Source organism: the organism of the source record quoted next, unplaced genomic scaffold (genome assembly GCF_019419815.1).
Source record: "Pyrus x bretschneideri cultivar Hongxiangsu unplaced genomic scaffold, Pyrus_bretschneideri_v1 Contig21, whole genome shotgun sequence".
NCBI lineage: Eukaryota > Viridiplantae > Streptophyta > Magnoliopsida > Rosales > Rosaceae > Pyrus > Pyrus x bretschneideri.
Window position 1 is genome coordinate 6,666,161 of NW_025999513.1, and position 13,471 is coordinate 6,679,631.

General features: G+C 36.3%; 1 protein-coding gene across 1 annotated transcript; it reads left to right on the forward strand.

The window, feature by feature from the left end:
- The first annotated feature begins 1,171 nt into the window (after positions 1 to 1,171).
- LOC125477399 (E3 ubiquitin-protein ligase UPL6-like) lies at positions 1,172 to 13,464 on the forward strand. Its single transcript, XM_048584427.1, has 26 exons — positions 1,172 to 1,640; positions 3,028 to 3,125; positions 3,238 to 3,365; positions 4,171 to 4,282; positions 4,867 to 5,047; positions 6,146 to 6,328; positions 6,464 to 6,646; positions 6,987 to 7,068; positions 7,217 to 7,332; positions 7,448 to 7,752; positions 7,911 to 8,007; positions 8,238 to 8,378; positions 8,565 to 8,648; positions 8,709 to 8,795; positions 8,900 to 9,040; positions 9,305 to 9,430; positions 10,058 to 10,156; positions 10,230 to 10,297; positions 10,394 to 10,460; positions 11,123 to 11,293; positions 11,377 to 11,466; positions 12,065 to 12,145; positions 12,312 to 12,385; positions 12,519 to 12,590; positions 12,713 to 12,802; positions 12,901 to 13,464. Exons 1-26 carry the CDS (start codon positions 1,482 to 1,484, stop codon positions 12,965 to 12,967), a joined length of 3,102 nt encoding a protein of 1,033 aa, XP_048440384.1. The 5' UTR covers positions 1,172 to 1,481; the 3' UTR covers positions 12,968 to 13,464.
- The last annotated feature ends 7 nt before the right edge of the window (positions 13,465 to 13,471 follow it).

A 13,471-nucleotide genomic window follows, 5' to 3' on the forward strand; every position in this document is an offset into this window, starting at 1 on the left:
ATGAAATAAAACCGTTATCATCAGAATTCAAATCAAGGAGAAAAAAATTGTAATTTGAATATGATAATTCGATTAGTTTACAAATTGAATATTGATTAGATCAATTTGTTTCACACAATAAGACGACAACACCAGGTTAAGGGGACCTCATAAAATGACCTTCCGTGACACAAGAGGTTTAAAGAATTTTAAAAGTTGAGTAATTTGCGGGAATTAGAGATTTCGTAATGTATTTTAAGCATTTACAAATCTCATCTCTTGCCATGAGATTTCGAGATAATTGAATCAAAATTTTACATAAAATCTTTACAAATCAATTAAACTCCATCAAAATCCATGAATTTATAAATCCATTAAAATATTTCAAAATCTCAATTGAATACACCGTTCTTACAACTTTCAAATGGATTTTCAAGGATTCTTATTTTGATTGAAGATTTGAATAGATTTTGTTTAAAGATTTGAATGAATTTTGAGACTTTCTTTCATTTAAAAACTATTTTTGAATAAAAAATAAGATTAAAAAAGAAAATTGAAAAAAATAATGAAAAACTTTGTCCAGTCCTCTCAAGTAATCCCAATCTCCCATGGTCCACCACCATCATAAAAGTAAAATACCTTGCCATCCAACATGAACCGAGCCCCATTCCTCCCCACAAAACTCAACTTCGTTTCGTTGTCAAAATTCAAAATAATTTCTGATTGCAAGATGTGTGATGAACGTTTAGGATGAACTAATTTCTAGAATCCTTACATAACGCTTCCAAAAAGGATCTTGTTCCCTATAAATGGGTTGGATCATGCTAGGTTAGAGAATAATGAAAATTTTAATGGAATTAATGGAAAATGACAAAGTGATGTAAAAATTAAGTTTTGCTTTTGTTTTTTGAGTACATGGATATTTTTACATTAAGAAGAGGGGAAGTTCGGTTAGGCCACACAATGAACAGTCAATTTTGGTATTGAAGTCGCCATCCACGAGATTCGGACTTAAGACCTCTCACTTCCAAGTAAAGAAAAATACTAGATCGTAAAAGATGAGTTTTAAAAGAGTAAATGATGCAAATTGGGTTTTAGGGACTAAAGTGAGATCTGGTAGGGTTTTATGGGCGTGGAAAGAATAAGCCTTTAATTTATTTTATAAAAAGTTACTAAATTTCTTTCGCGGCCGACGTCTCCATCCTCCAGTAAGTCCAGCCGAGAAAATCCAATAAGAAAATAGCGAGAGAAAATACACGCACAGTCTCTCCATTTCGCTCCTAATTTTCTCGATAACCAAACGCAAATTCCTCCCTTTCCCCACGATTACACCCGCCAATCCCCTCTCTTTATCCAAGTTTCTCCGATTCTACTTCCACTCAATCCATCCGCTCAAACATTCACAAGCTCTGAAACCAGCCTTCTGAAGCGTTAAACCGAGCAACACAACCAATCCCCGTCGCCTGGGATTGGATTGGAACTGACGGACTCGACGCGGAAGGATGTTCTTCTCGGGCGATTCATCGACTCGGAAGCGAGTTGATTTGGGAGGGCGGAGTACGAAGGAAAGGGACAGGCAGAAGCTTTTGGAGCAGACAAGGTTGGAACGCATCCGCCGGTCGTGGATACGGCAGCAGAACTTCGCCGCGTTGAAAATCCAGGTTTGGACTTCTGCATTTTGCTTTCTATGCCGTTCGAATTAGCTCGAAGTGTGTGAGAGTTGAAAATGTACGGAATTGGTGAAAATTTCATCAGTTTGATCGTGTTTTTAACCTAATTAGTTGGAGGTATGTTGCTGCATTCTGCAGTGTAGTTTCAATTGTAAAAGAAAGTAAATTGAGGTTCTTTGGGTAGTTATTGGTAATGGTTTGTGCATTGGATGATAGTTGTTGAAAAATGTGGAGTTTACGGAGTATGAACACGTTTTTAATTGTCTCGGAAATACAAATAGATTATTTGGAGGTCGAGAAAATAGGTGGAGGTTTATATGTTTGGTCATCTAATCTCTATTTATCCTGAATGCCTGTAACTGCTGAAGGCTAATTATTTACTGTTGTTGATTGAGTGAGTCGTGCTTTCCAGGTTAGTATATAGCTGAATGTAGCGATTTGTGGGTCGAATGTCAACTAGTTAAATCTCAATGCAGCTAAACATGAGTTGATCACAGTGCACACCCTCAAAGTTTTCAACTTATACAAGTGATCTTATGCTTGGAATGGATAATTATGTGAAGAATGAAACTTTGAACACGTGTTGAATTCCTAAAACTAAACACTTACCAAACATCTTCAATCTATATGAAAAGGTGTAATGGTGTATACACAGCTTACACATGTCTGAGGCATAACTCAGTTTTTAGTTTCACGAAGAGAAGATACCAATTTTAAATCCTTCTTCAATTGTTGCAACTGGAAAGAAGAAGTATACATAACCGAGACTCGAGAAATTCATATTAGCTTTATAGAATGTGTGCTAAAATATATATTTATGAAAGCTAAGTAGACATAAGCACAGCTGGAAATAGTGCTAATGTGCCTTTCCTATGGTATTTAAAGGGGCTTTCCTTTTCTTTCCTCTCATTTAATGTAGGTAGAGGAGAAAGATTCCCATTCTTCTGTCTCTAGTCACCCTTTCTTTGTTGCGTTTTTCTATTTGGGTTCTGAATGGTCAGTAAAGCTATAAGTAAATTTGCATGACATAGATTTGATGTCATCGAGGTAATAAATGTAGCGATCATCTATCCTTTAGTGCTGTATTTGCGAAATTATTACATGTAGCTATAATATCTATTGAAGCATATGAAAAGGTGAATTTTCAGTTAATTAGACAATTCAGACTTATATTGCACGTTACTGGATATCCATATACAAATGATGTCTCTACCCACTCACTTATGTTAGTAGTCGATGAGTACTTTTTGATTGCTTTTTGTTTGAAATAGGTTATCTCGGCTGTTTGGCTAAGATCAAGTGTAGCATGTCTTACTATCCATTTGAGTTTTTTTTTTTTTTTTTTTTTTTTCAAGTGTTGACTAATTTCTAGCTACAGAAATGCTTTAGAGGTAGGAAGGTGGCAGCGGCTGAACATTCTAAGGTGCGTGAGCAGTTCTATGTAAGATATGGGAGGCATTGCCAGAATGTGGACAGGTTAGATTTGGATCCTTTTTATCTGTTATATTCCACTTTTGTCTTAGTTATTGTTAATTGAGGCTCTGTTTTAAGCATCATGGCCTTCTTCAAATTGTCCCTATGCATTCAGATTTAGTTTTGGTCCCGATTCAGAGTTTCTCCGCCAGTTACTTTTCTTCTTTGATGCTCGAAGCGTTGGTGATTTTTCTATCCTTGTGGAGACGTGCCGGTTGCTTCATCAATTTGTCAGAGAGACAGGTAAGTTTATTCTTTTATGAAGAGCTGTCTGTACAAGAAATTATGTGGTAAATATACCTCACATAATAAATTCTTTTTCTCAAAAAGACGTATACTCAACTAGTAAATTCTGTTTGGGGGTGATCTTTCTCTGGAACTCTCATTTTAGTGTAGGGATTGTTATCACGGTTTCTCCCTTCTCATGTAGTTTTAAGACTTAACCCGAAACCCGTCCGTCTCCCCCAAATGCCCAAGTAATGAATAATTGACAGTATATGTGCAAGGCCGTTGAATAGGCTTGTTTTGGTTTTTAAGAGGGGTTTAATGACCTGGTTGATTGTAAGATAATAAGAATCTGACAAAGATAAAACTAATTTATAATGACTTTTTATGATTAAAATCTGAAACCTTCAAAACTTTTCTATAGTCCAGAATTATTTAGATTGGAAATCACTGGTTACCCGAACAATTCTCAAAGGTAACATGCCAATTCTTCCGTTAAGGATCTTCAACTGTCCATGGCTTCGTGCATTTGACTGTGGTTTATAGAGATATGACTAGCCTGTCTTCACATTAAACCCTGATCCATGCTGTATTTGATAAGTACGGAGCTGACTATATGTGTGCTATTGATCTGGTTCTTATCTGATGAATAATTTCAAATTTGACTATGAAGAGATAGTCAAGGAAGCACATCTTTTTAAGTTTTGTACAATTATATAATAACATTGGTTTTAAGATTTAATGAAGATGTCTAGAGGTTCTGCTTGTTTCACACTGCTTAGCACATTTTGGGTGTTGTTGACAAAATCTGATCCTGAAACAGGGGATATTATGAGCCTCGTTGCAGGCATGGATTATTTGTCCAAGCATGCTTTGGTGAAACACAGAGTGAAGCAACTTGCATATATCTGTTTGAAGGCTGTTCATCAAAACAGGTTGGCTGCATCAACATATTTTGAATTTGTTTTAAATTTTTGGTCATTTGCTTCTGATTTAGACCACTAATTTGGTGTTTTTCTCGATTTCATGTGTTTTTTTTTGTTATGCCTAGCTCAATTATATTATAAGCATCTCATTTCTTGATTGATTTCTTATATAAAATCACTACTCAAGTCATTATTTTGGTTCTCGTTGTACTCTTTTCTATTAATGGGTGGGTTAAGGAATGATGACGTCTCTTTTGCATCTAATAGCACATGAAGTCATGGAAGACATTCAAATTCTAGTAATTTTGTGTTTACAGATATATTTAACTTTGCAAGTGTATAGCATACTATACCTATGTCATTTATAATGGCTGAACTGATTCTGTTGTTCTGGTTGTTGGGTTAGAGGACATGACAATATGCATTTCACACGACTTTCATGCATGCTAGAAAGGAGTCATCTGCAAATTTGTTTTAGAAGTAGCGTATAAACTTTAATTCTATGGGTTTGTTGGTTTCTGATATCCTATACATATATGGTTTTTGAGTTGCTTGATACCCATAGCTGCTTATTGAACTGTGTTATTGGACAGAAATCAGTTGAAGGATCAACTTTTTGCAGCCCCTGAGGAGGCCACCACGTCAACAACTCTACTGTTAGAAGCATTAGTTTTATTGATAGATCCCAAGCTTCCATGGGCTTGTGAGACAGTTGGCTATCTTTTGCAGAGAAAGGCTTTTATCCTGTATAGAGAGATTATTTTAACAGGAAAGGTATGCATCTGATTCCAGCTCTTTGTCCATACTTAATAGCTTTTGTTTTAACAGGAGAGGCTTTCCCCACAAGCCAAATCACTTTTCAAAGAAAAATGATGTAGCAAACCCCCCTTTCTTTTTATGAAGTATGAACCATTAAGGAAACTATAAAGCTTTGGCCTCATGTCGGTCAACAGTAACCAAAATTATTAGTTCTAGAGCTGTTTCTAATTGTTGGGCTAAATTTCTGAATTTTCTGACATTTTGATATTATCAGTTTCTGCATTTGGCTTCGGATTGGATCCATCCATATTTCCCTACAGCTGCTTCCACACAAACATATGAAACTGAAACTCAAGAAAAATAGTTCTTTGCATTCAATTTGATGGGCTAAATTTCTGAATTTTCTGACATTTTGAAACCCAAGATAGATCAAACAGAAGCCAAGCAACCAGAAAATCAACAAAAGATTACTGAAAAAGATTTTGGCAACTGGACACCAGAGTTCTACCATGATGCATCGACTCAAAGAAAACCTAGAACCTACTCTAAATCAGATAGGCTCCACAACAAAATATTACTAAGAATGTTTTCTGTATATTCTTCTCTCTAAGAGGCTGAACTTATTACATGATATAAAGCTGTAAATGGAAACTAATACAATATTCCCAAACTAAAGGCATTTAAATCAATCAAGAAATTATCATCATTTAACACCTACTGCTATCCCGAAATAAGTTATTGGTGAATCTTACACCCAACCCCAAACCTAGTTGTCAAGCTTTGCATTTCCCTACAATATTAATTCCTGAAACTAAGGTTTCTCGCAAAGAAGCTACTCAGAACATCTATAACAAAAGTGAATACGGAAGATGACAAGGGAGCACCTTCTCGTCCCTCAATTAGCTTCAAATCACCAATCTGCTTTCCCATTATTATAGAAAGTTAGCTGAAAGCACTTGTTTAATATTTTTTGTTCAACTTACTTGGTTATGTATGTTTCCTGATTTTTTTTTTTTCTAGTTTTATCTGTTTCTGGATATCTGTCATTTACTCGATGTTGGCATTCACACATGAGTGAACTCATCTCCTAAACCTGCGAGTAATGGGGTGCAGGAAAGTATAAAGACTCATAATTACATTGGCAGAGTGTCATCGTTGGAGCGTAGTCTTGCTGTTGTAATTTCTCACATTGGTCAGGAGCCATGTACGTGCCCAAACATCGATCCACATTGGAGTTTTTCATCTCAAATTCTTACAGTTCCATTTGTATGGAAGCTATTCCCCTACTTAGGAGAGGTAAAGTTGAATGACTTGGTCCCTATGTCTTTTGAAGCCTTTTTTTTTTTTTTTTTTTTTTTTTTTTTTTTTTGTCTGTATTAAGATTTCCTGGGCATATACCATTCTGCAATTAAGGTAATCTCTTTCATTTAGGTTTTTGCAAGACGAGGGCTGAGCCAGCATTACATTAATCAGATGTCACTCTTTGTGAAAAATCATGCTGATGTACTTCCGAAAGATGCATCAGTTGAGTTACCCGGTTATGCATGCCTTATTGGAAATGTATTGGAATCTTCCGGGGTCGCTCTGTCTCAGACTGATTGCTCATTTCAAATGGTAAATACCGGACTGCTATCAGAATTAGAAATGGCAACATGTTGGTTGTTTAGCATGTTTTGTTCAAGTTGTTGCATAAATTTATGTGCTCAAAAATCAGGGAGATCTTAGGTTCAATTTTAGCAACAGGTCTACTTTGTGATCTACTATTGCGAAAATTGGAAGATTAACTTTGTACAAGTGATAGGTTTTTAACAATGCATAATTTTATCTCATATGTATGTAAAGTTTCTCATTGTGCTCACTCATACACATGCATGCATTATATATATGTATTATTTTTAATCCATCCATTTTCACGGCTTTGATCCCTGATTGAATGTATTCTTTCTAATATCAGGCTTTAGACCTTGCTGGCATCGCAACATTCTTGTTGGAGGCCCTTCCTTCAATGAAATCATCAAATAGAGAAAGCAAAGAAGGTATGCATTGTACTTTATTGCCCTCTTACTATTTTTTTTGGTACTTTCATTTTTCTAAGTTGTCTCCATCTATAATCTTCTGTTCAATTTTTAATTTGTGTAGCATACTTAAATTCTCTATTTATGTACAACATATGGTGATTTTCAGATTCTACGGGTGATGATGATATGATTGAAGGAGATGATGCAATGGAAGTTTGTTTGAATAATGATTTAGAACGACAGATATGTGATGCCATAGATCTGCGCTTTCTTCTGCAATTAGTAAGCCATCTTGGTATTATGTACTTCTATTTTCCATGCAAGTACAATTATATTAAGCAAATTTGTCTTTACCAATAAACTCTAACCAAGATTTGTTGCTTAATGCTTTGAGCAGACAAATGTTTTGTTTGGAGGGATTTCACTTTCCAGTGGCTTCCACCAGAGACCGGATGATAAAGAGGTGTCAGCTGTTGGTGCGGCTTGTGCTTTTCTACATGTTACTTTAAACACCTTACCTCTGGAGAGAATCATGACTATACTGGCTTATAGAACGGAACTTGTTCCGGTGCTTTGGAATTTTATGAAACGGTGCCACGAAAACCAGAAATGGCAGTCAGTATCTGAGCAGTTGGCATATCTGCTGCCCGGAGATGCACCTGGCTGGCTATTACCTTTGGCTGTATTCTGTCCTGTGTACAAGTAATAGTCCCTGCTTAATTTTGCTTGGATCTTTGTCTATATATATTTTAGTGGTGTGAAGTTAGTTTTATGTATTCTGGGTTGATCCTAGAGTATTGTGTAGCAGCTTGAGATGGGATTACCTATGATTCGTCTGTTTCCCTTTTGTTATGGATCAGGCACATGCTTACAGTAGTTGATAATGAGGAGTTCTATGAGCAGGAGAAGCCACTATCATTGAAGGATATCAGATACCTAGTTATCATACTCAGACAGGTAATTCTTTAGTAAAATGATCAAAAGAATGATATTCATTGTAGAAATGACGTGTGGTTGTCCTTTGGTTAAATGTAGTCTGTAAGACTAATCAGTTGTTTTCTGTGTATGACAAACAAGATGTACAAAACCATATTGATTGCTAATTCTACACTTAGTGTTGATTTGTGATGTTTACTCTGTAATTTCAAATGAATAGATGCATTATCTGGACTTTCTTTCTTCTGCAGGCCCTTTGGCAACTGCTTTGGGTGAATCCTATGGCTCCCAGTAATTCTTCAAAACCTGTCACAACCACCTCTTCTAAGAAGCACCCTGTGGAGTTAATTCAACATAGAGTTAGCATTGTAGCTTCTGAACTCCTTTCCCAGGTATTAACAAGCTATATGTGTTATGTCTGTTTTCCTTGGAAAAGGATGTACCCTTCTTGTTGTGCATTTTGTGTTTGCCCTCTCCTTTGCAGGTTGTGTATTTTTGGTTCTCTTTGTAGAGATATGCCCCCCATACAATGAACAGGAAATCTTACGCATTTTGTTTTTCCAATTTGTTTTGTGTAGTTGCAAGATTGGAACAATAGACGAGAATTCACATCCCCCAGTGACTTTCATGCTGATGGTGTTAATGAGTTCTTTATTACACAGGTAAACATTTCCTAGGACCAAGATCTTGCTAGCACTGGTTTTAATGTCTTTATTTTTCAGGCCGTAATAGAAAATACCCGAGCAAATGACATCATGAAGCAAGCTCCCTTCCTGGTACCATTCACAAGCAGAGTTAAAATATTCACTGTAAGTATTTAAGTTGTAGAGGAAAAATGATATGCCGATCTTTATGCGCTTAAGTCTTGTCATGTTGAAAAAAATTAATCAGTTTATTCAAACCACTTTGTCAGTCACAATTGGCAGCAGCTAGACAAAGACATGAGTCTAATTCTGTATTTACCAGAAACCGATTCAGAATACGGCGGGATCATATCTTGGAAGATGCTTATGACCAAATGAGTGCGCTGTCTGAAGATGATCTTCGGGGACCGGTAATGCATCTGTTTTTGTTTGTATACATTCAATTGATGAAGGTTGTCGTTAGGAGTGTGTTTGACAATACTATGAATGCTATGGTTGCTACCAAACCAACAATAGTTACCTTGTAATGTTTTACTGATTGTTTTTTGGGGTCAAATAGGCACTGAATTTTCGGAGAAGTGATTGTCCGCCTATTTTTTGCAAGCACTTATCCTCTCCTCTTCTTATCCAATACCACAATAACCGCCTTACCACCTTGATCTGTCTATTTGCAGATTCGTGTAACGTTTGTAAATGAATTTGGGGTTGAGGAGGCTGGAATTGATGGTGGCGGGATTTTCAAAGACTTTATGGAGAACATAACTCGAGCAGCCTTTGATGTTCAGTATGGATTGTTTAAGGTTAGAAAGTTTTCTTTCACTCATGCTATTGTTTTAATAAATGTTATCGTTTCTTCTTAAAAAAATCTATGTTTCTAAAGCCTGTAGTATCTATCCACAGTTAAATTAGGCACTTGTTGCAAGCTATGACTCTGAATTATGCAAAAGAACGTACATAACAGTTGCACATTTCAAAGTTACATTCATCAAACAATAGAAACCGAGGGCTCGTAGCTTCAGCGGTAGTGAACATTTATCCCTACTTTCAAGACAAAATTTAAATCCGTCCTCCAGTCCGAGTAAACCTCTATGTAGCTGAAACAATCACTACAAGAACATTTGATGAAAGTCAAGTGATCCTGTGTGGCGTCGTGTGAGTGTGATGTGTCCGAAAATTAAGTGGAAACAGAGGTTAGAACTGCATATCATGCTTTCTAATAAGATAAGCATCGTCCAGTACTAAAAGAAGATATGTCTTGAAATTCTGGTAGAAGCTGACTCACAATTATCAGACAAGAGAAAGTGTTAGATCTTTATTATGATGTTGGCAATATTATATTCACACCTAGACAGGTAGACTTAGGTAAATTATATTTATGCTGATTTTGCTTATTTGTTTTCCTCCTCCTGCTTTGCTTGGTAATCCAGGAAACATCCGATCATTTACTCTACCCTAGTCCTGGTTCAGGAATGATTCACGAACAGCATCTCCAATTCTTTCACTTTCTTGGGATTCTTCTTGCAAAGGTATAAAAAATTTGTATACTGTTTTAGTTCATATGGTGCTTCTTCATGGTATCACATGTTTGACTCCTTACAGGCCATGTTCGAGGGGATTCTTGTTGATATACCATTTGCAACGTTTTTTCTGAGCAAATTAAAACAAAAGTAAGTGCATGTTTTCTCTGAGAAAATCTTGTTGATATACCATTTGCAACATGCTGCAATGTTAATACTAGAAATCTATTTCTTTTTGTTGATTAGGTACAACTATTTAAATGATTTGCCTTCATTGGACCCAGAGTTGTACCGTCACCTTATTTTCTTGAAGGTAACCCAGTTTTTGTAAACATACCTCCTGATACATTGTAGCTTTTACTGACTGCTTGTTCTTTTTTTGACATGATTCTAAGAAAAGACTACACAAACCAACATCTTGTTGCAAATACTCGGTTTAAAGAAATTAATTACATTCACATCTAACTTCTTTTGCTGTATGAGCAAGCATTCCATTGATTGATAATATGGATTTTAACATAGTCGATGAAATGGAATTTCATAAATGCACCAAGCTTTATTGGAACCTCAGTATTGATAAAGTTCTCTAATATTCAATTTATAAACAAAAATACTTTCTAATCTTTATATTTGTACAATGTACTGTTGGATTTAGAAATAGATTTGTCCTATGGAATGGATATTTCTTTTAGGAATCCAATGGTATGAATTGCAAATTTGCTTTCAGTTATGTCAATTTTCACAGTATCTGTTTATAAATTTTTGTTTTTCAAAACTGAATTTCACCCTCCAGTCATTGGCTTCGACGAAAGTTTATTCTTGGTCTACATATTATTGGATTGGATACTATAATCATGCTTGATGGAAAGCAGTTGACTCAATAACTCTCTCTCATCTGCACTTCAGATTAAAGTGTGGCTCCTGTTTAGTTGCATGTAGAGCTGACTCCTTCCTGTTTGTGATTTATATCTGCAGCGTTATAAAGGTGATATATCAGAATTAGAATTGTACTTTGTCATTGTAAATAATGAATATGGAGAGCAAACAGAAGAGGAGCTGCTTCCCGGGGGAAAAGACCTACGTGTCACTAATGAGAATGTCATTACCTTTATTCATTTTGTTGCCAACCATCGTTTGAACTTTCAGGTAGTGCAACTTTCCATTTTGAACCCTTGTTCCAAATGATGACGTAGCTTCTTTATGTGAACATGACAAATGATCATTTTCAGATACATCATCAAAGTTCACATTTCTTAAGGGGGTTTCAGCAGCTTATACAGAAAGATAGGATAGATATGTTTAATGAGCATGAGCTTCAGGTATATTCGTATACCCTTTGGCTTTGTTGATTAGGGTTTGTTTGCATGAAATCACCTGAGTATGCTCACTTCTTCTTTGCCGGTTCTCTAAGATCAATAAACTAAAACAAGCTTAAGTCATTCTGTCCAATTTGACAATATAGTTGTGATGTCATTATTGCATTTAAGAGTTGCCAGTGATGCTACAAATGCTTACTGTGAGGTTTTTGCAAGGGCGTACCATGTGTGCTATTTTTTGTTATGCTTTCCGGTATTGGAAACTTAAAATGGTTCTTTTTTGTAAAAGGAGAATATTTTGGTACACATTATGCTGTACAAGAGTACCACCATGGCAATGCAGGATGTTGTATGTGGCATGCTCCGCCCAACTTTAGAGTTTCTATTGGGTGGAACCTAAGATCCACGTTGTTCCATTCTGATTCTGGACCTTTTCTCCTAGTCAAAGGCTGAAGAATTTTTTTATTAGGAAGCGAAAGTTTTATCATTCCATTGTTTGAGAAGTGGCTGCATCTGTAATATACACTTAGCATGCATTTTCCACTGTCACAGGCAATTATGCATAACTGTCCTCTTCTTTTGACCCGCTTTGTTTTTATAGCTTCTGATATCAGGTTCACTTGACAGCCTGGATGTCGATGACCTACGGATGCACACAAACTATGTGGGTGGCTATCATAGTGTAAGTTCCTTCACATTTATTTGGCTTATTTGTGTTCTTGTGGGACATATAAAGTCACCGTTTGCATGGATAAATGTAGCTCTAGATGAACCCAGTCATTGGCTGTCAACCTTTTTCATTACATTTTCACGCAACTGATTTACTGCTGGTTATTTGTTTTTGACAGGAGCATTATGTCATTGACATGTTCTGGGAAGTTCTGAAAAGTTTTTCATTGGAAAATCAGAAGAAATTTCTAAAGTGAGTTTTTAGTATCCATCACAAAAATCCCTTGAACGTATGTTTATGTTGGCTATTGCGAGTTCCTGTATTTAATTGGATTTGAAGTTAATGAACATCGGGAGAGATACTGACCACACTATTTTTCATCCAGATTTGTGACTGGGTGCTCTCGAGGACCTCTGCTTGGATTCAAATACTTGGAACCATTATTTTGCATACAGAGGTAAGAGTTCATGAAAGATTTATATCATTTTAGATTTTTTTTTTTTTTTTTTTTTTTCCCTTTCATCTTGGCGAAATGGCTGATAAAGTTTGTTTTACTAAATTTTTCTGCTCTTTCCTTAGGGCTGGTGGCAATGGAGCTGAAGGAGCTCTTGACCGATTACCGACTGCAGCCACTTGTATGAATCTCCTAAAGCTTCCACCATATAGAAGGTTTGCTGTTTCTCTCTTTATTTTTTTCGTTGTAGAAGCAAATAAGCTGTTTGTTAGTTGTATTCTTCTTCTAAAAGTGCTTCCTTGTTATGATGCAGTAAGGAGCAACTGGAATCAAAATTGATGTATGCTATAAGCGCAGATGCCGGCTTTGATTTGAGCTGATCGAAACTGTGCATTCTGGTTGTGCACCTAATCCTCTGATGCGTCATTCTGTGGGGCGAACCATCCGCCAGGGGCAGAGACAGTTCACATCATACCCTGTTTATGTCCCTGCTTTTAACCCGAGCTGCGTAATAACCCAAAGGACTTAAAAAGCCGATAGAGCGAAGCTCAAAACTTGATGGCATGTAGATATTTGTATTTCAGGCAAGCTCCCGATTTGACATGTAAATATGTGGGTGGTGATCTGCCAAAGTTATTACAACAGCTTTTGTTAAGTTTACAGATTATACATACAGATCTTGGCCAGTCCTGAATGGCTTTCCTCCCCATCGATAGGCTTTTGTATAAATAGAAAGTGCTTTTAATTCCTCTTGTTGAACATGATCATTCATCTGCAGAAATAATCAGAGCTGGGCTGTGTTGCTGCATCCTGCCATGAAGTCGTGTTTTGTAAGACGAGGAATGTAAAATTTTCTGAAGTTATTTCCTTAGCACCACTGTGTG

Bases quoted from the DNA above. Each gene is read 5' to 3' on its own strand.
- LOC125477399 (XM_048584427.1), top strand. From the start codon at position 1,482: ATGTTCTTCTCGGGCGATTCATCGACTCGGAAGCGAGTTGATTTGGGA. The intron at 4,283-4,866 runs GTTGGCTGCATC...GTTATTGGACAG, and splicing joins AAGGCTGTTCATCAAAACAG to AAATCAGTTGAAGGATCAAC. The intron at 7,333-7,447 runs GTAAGCCATCTT...TGCTTTGAGCAG, and splicing joins TGCGCTTTCTTCTGCAATTA to ACAAATGTTTTGTTTGGAGG.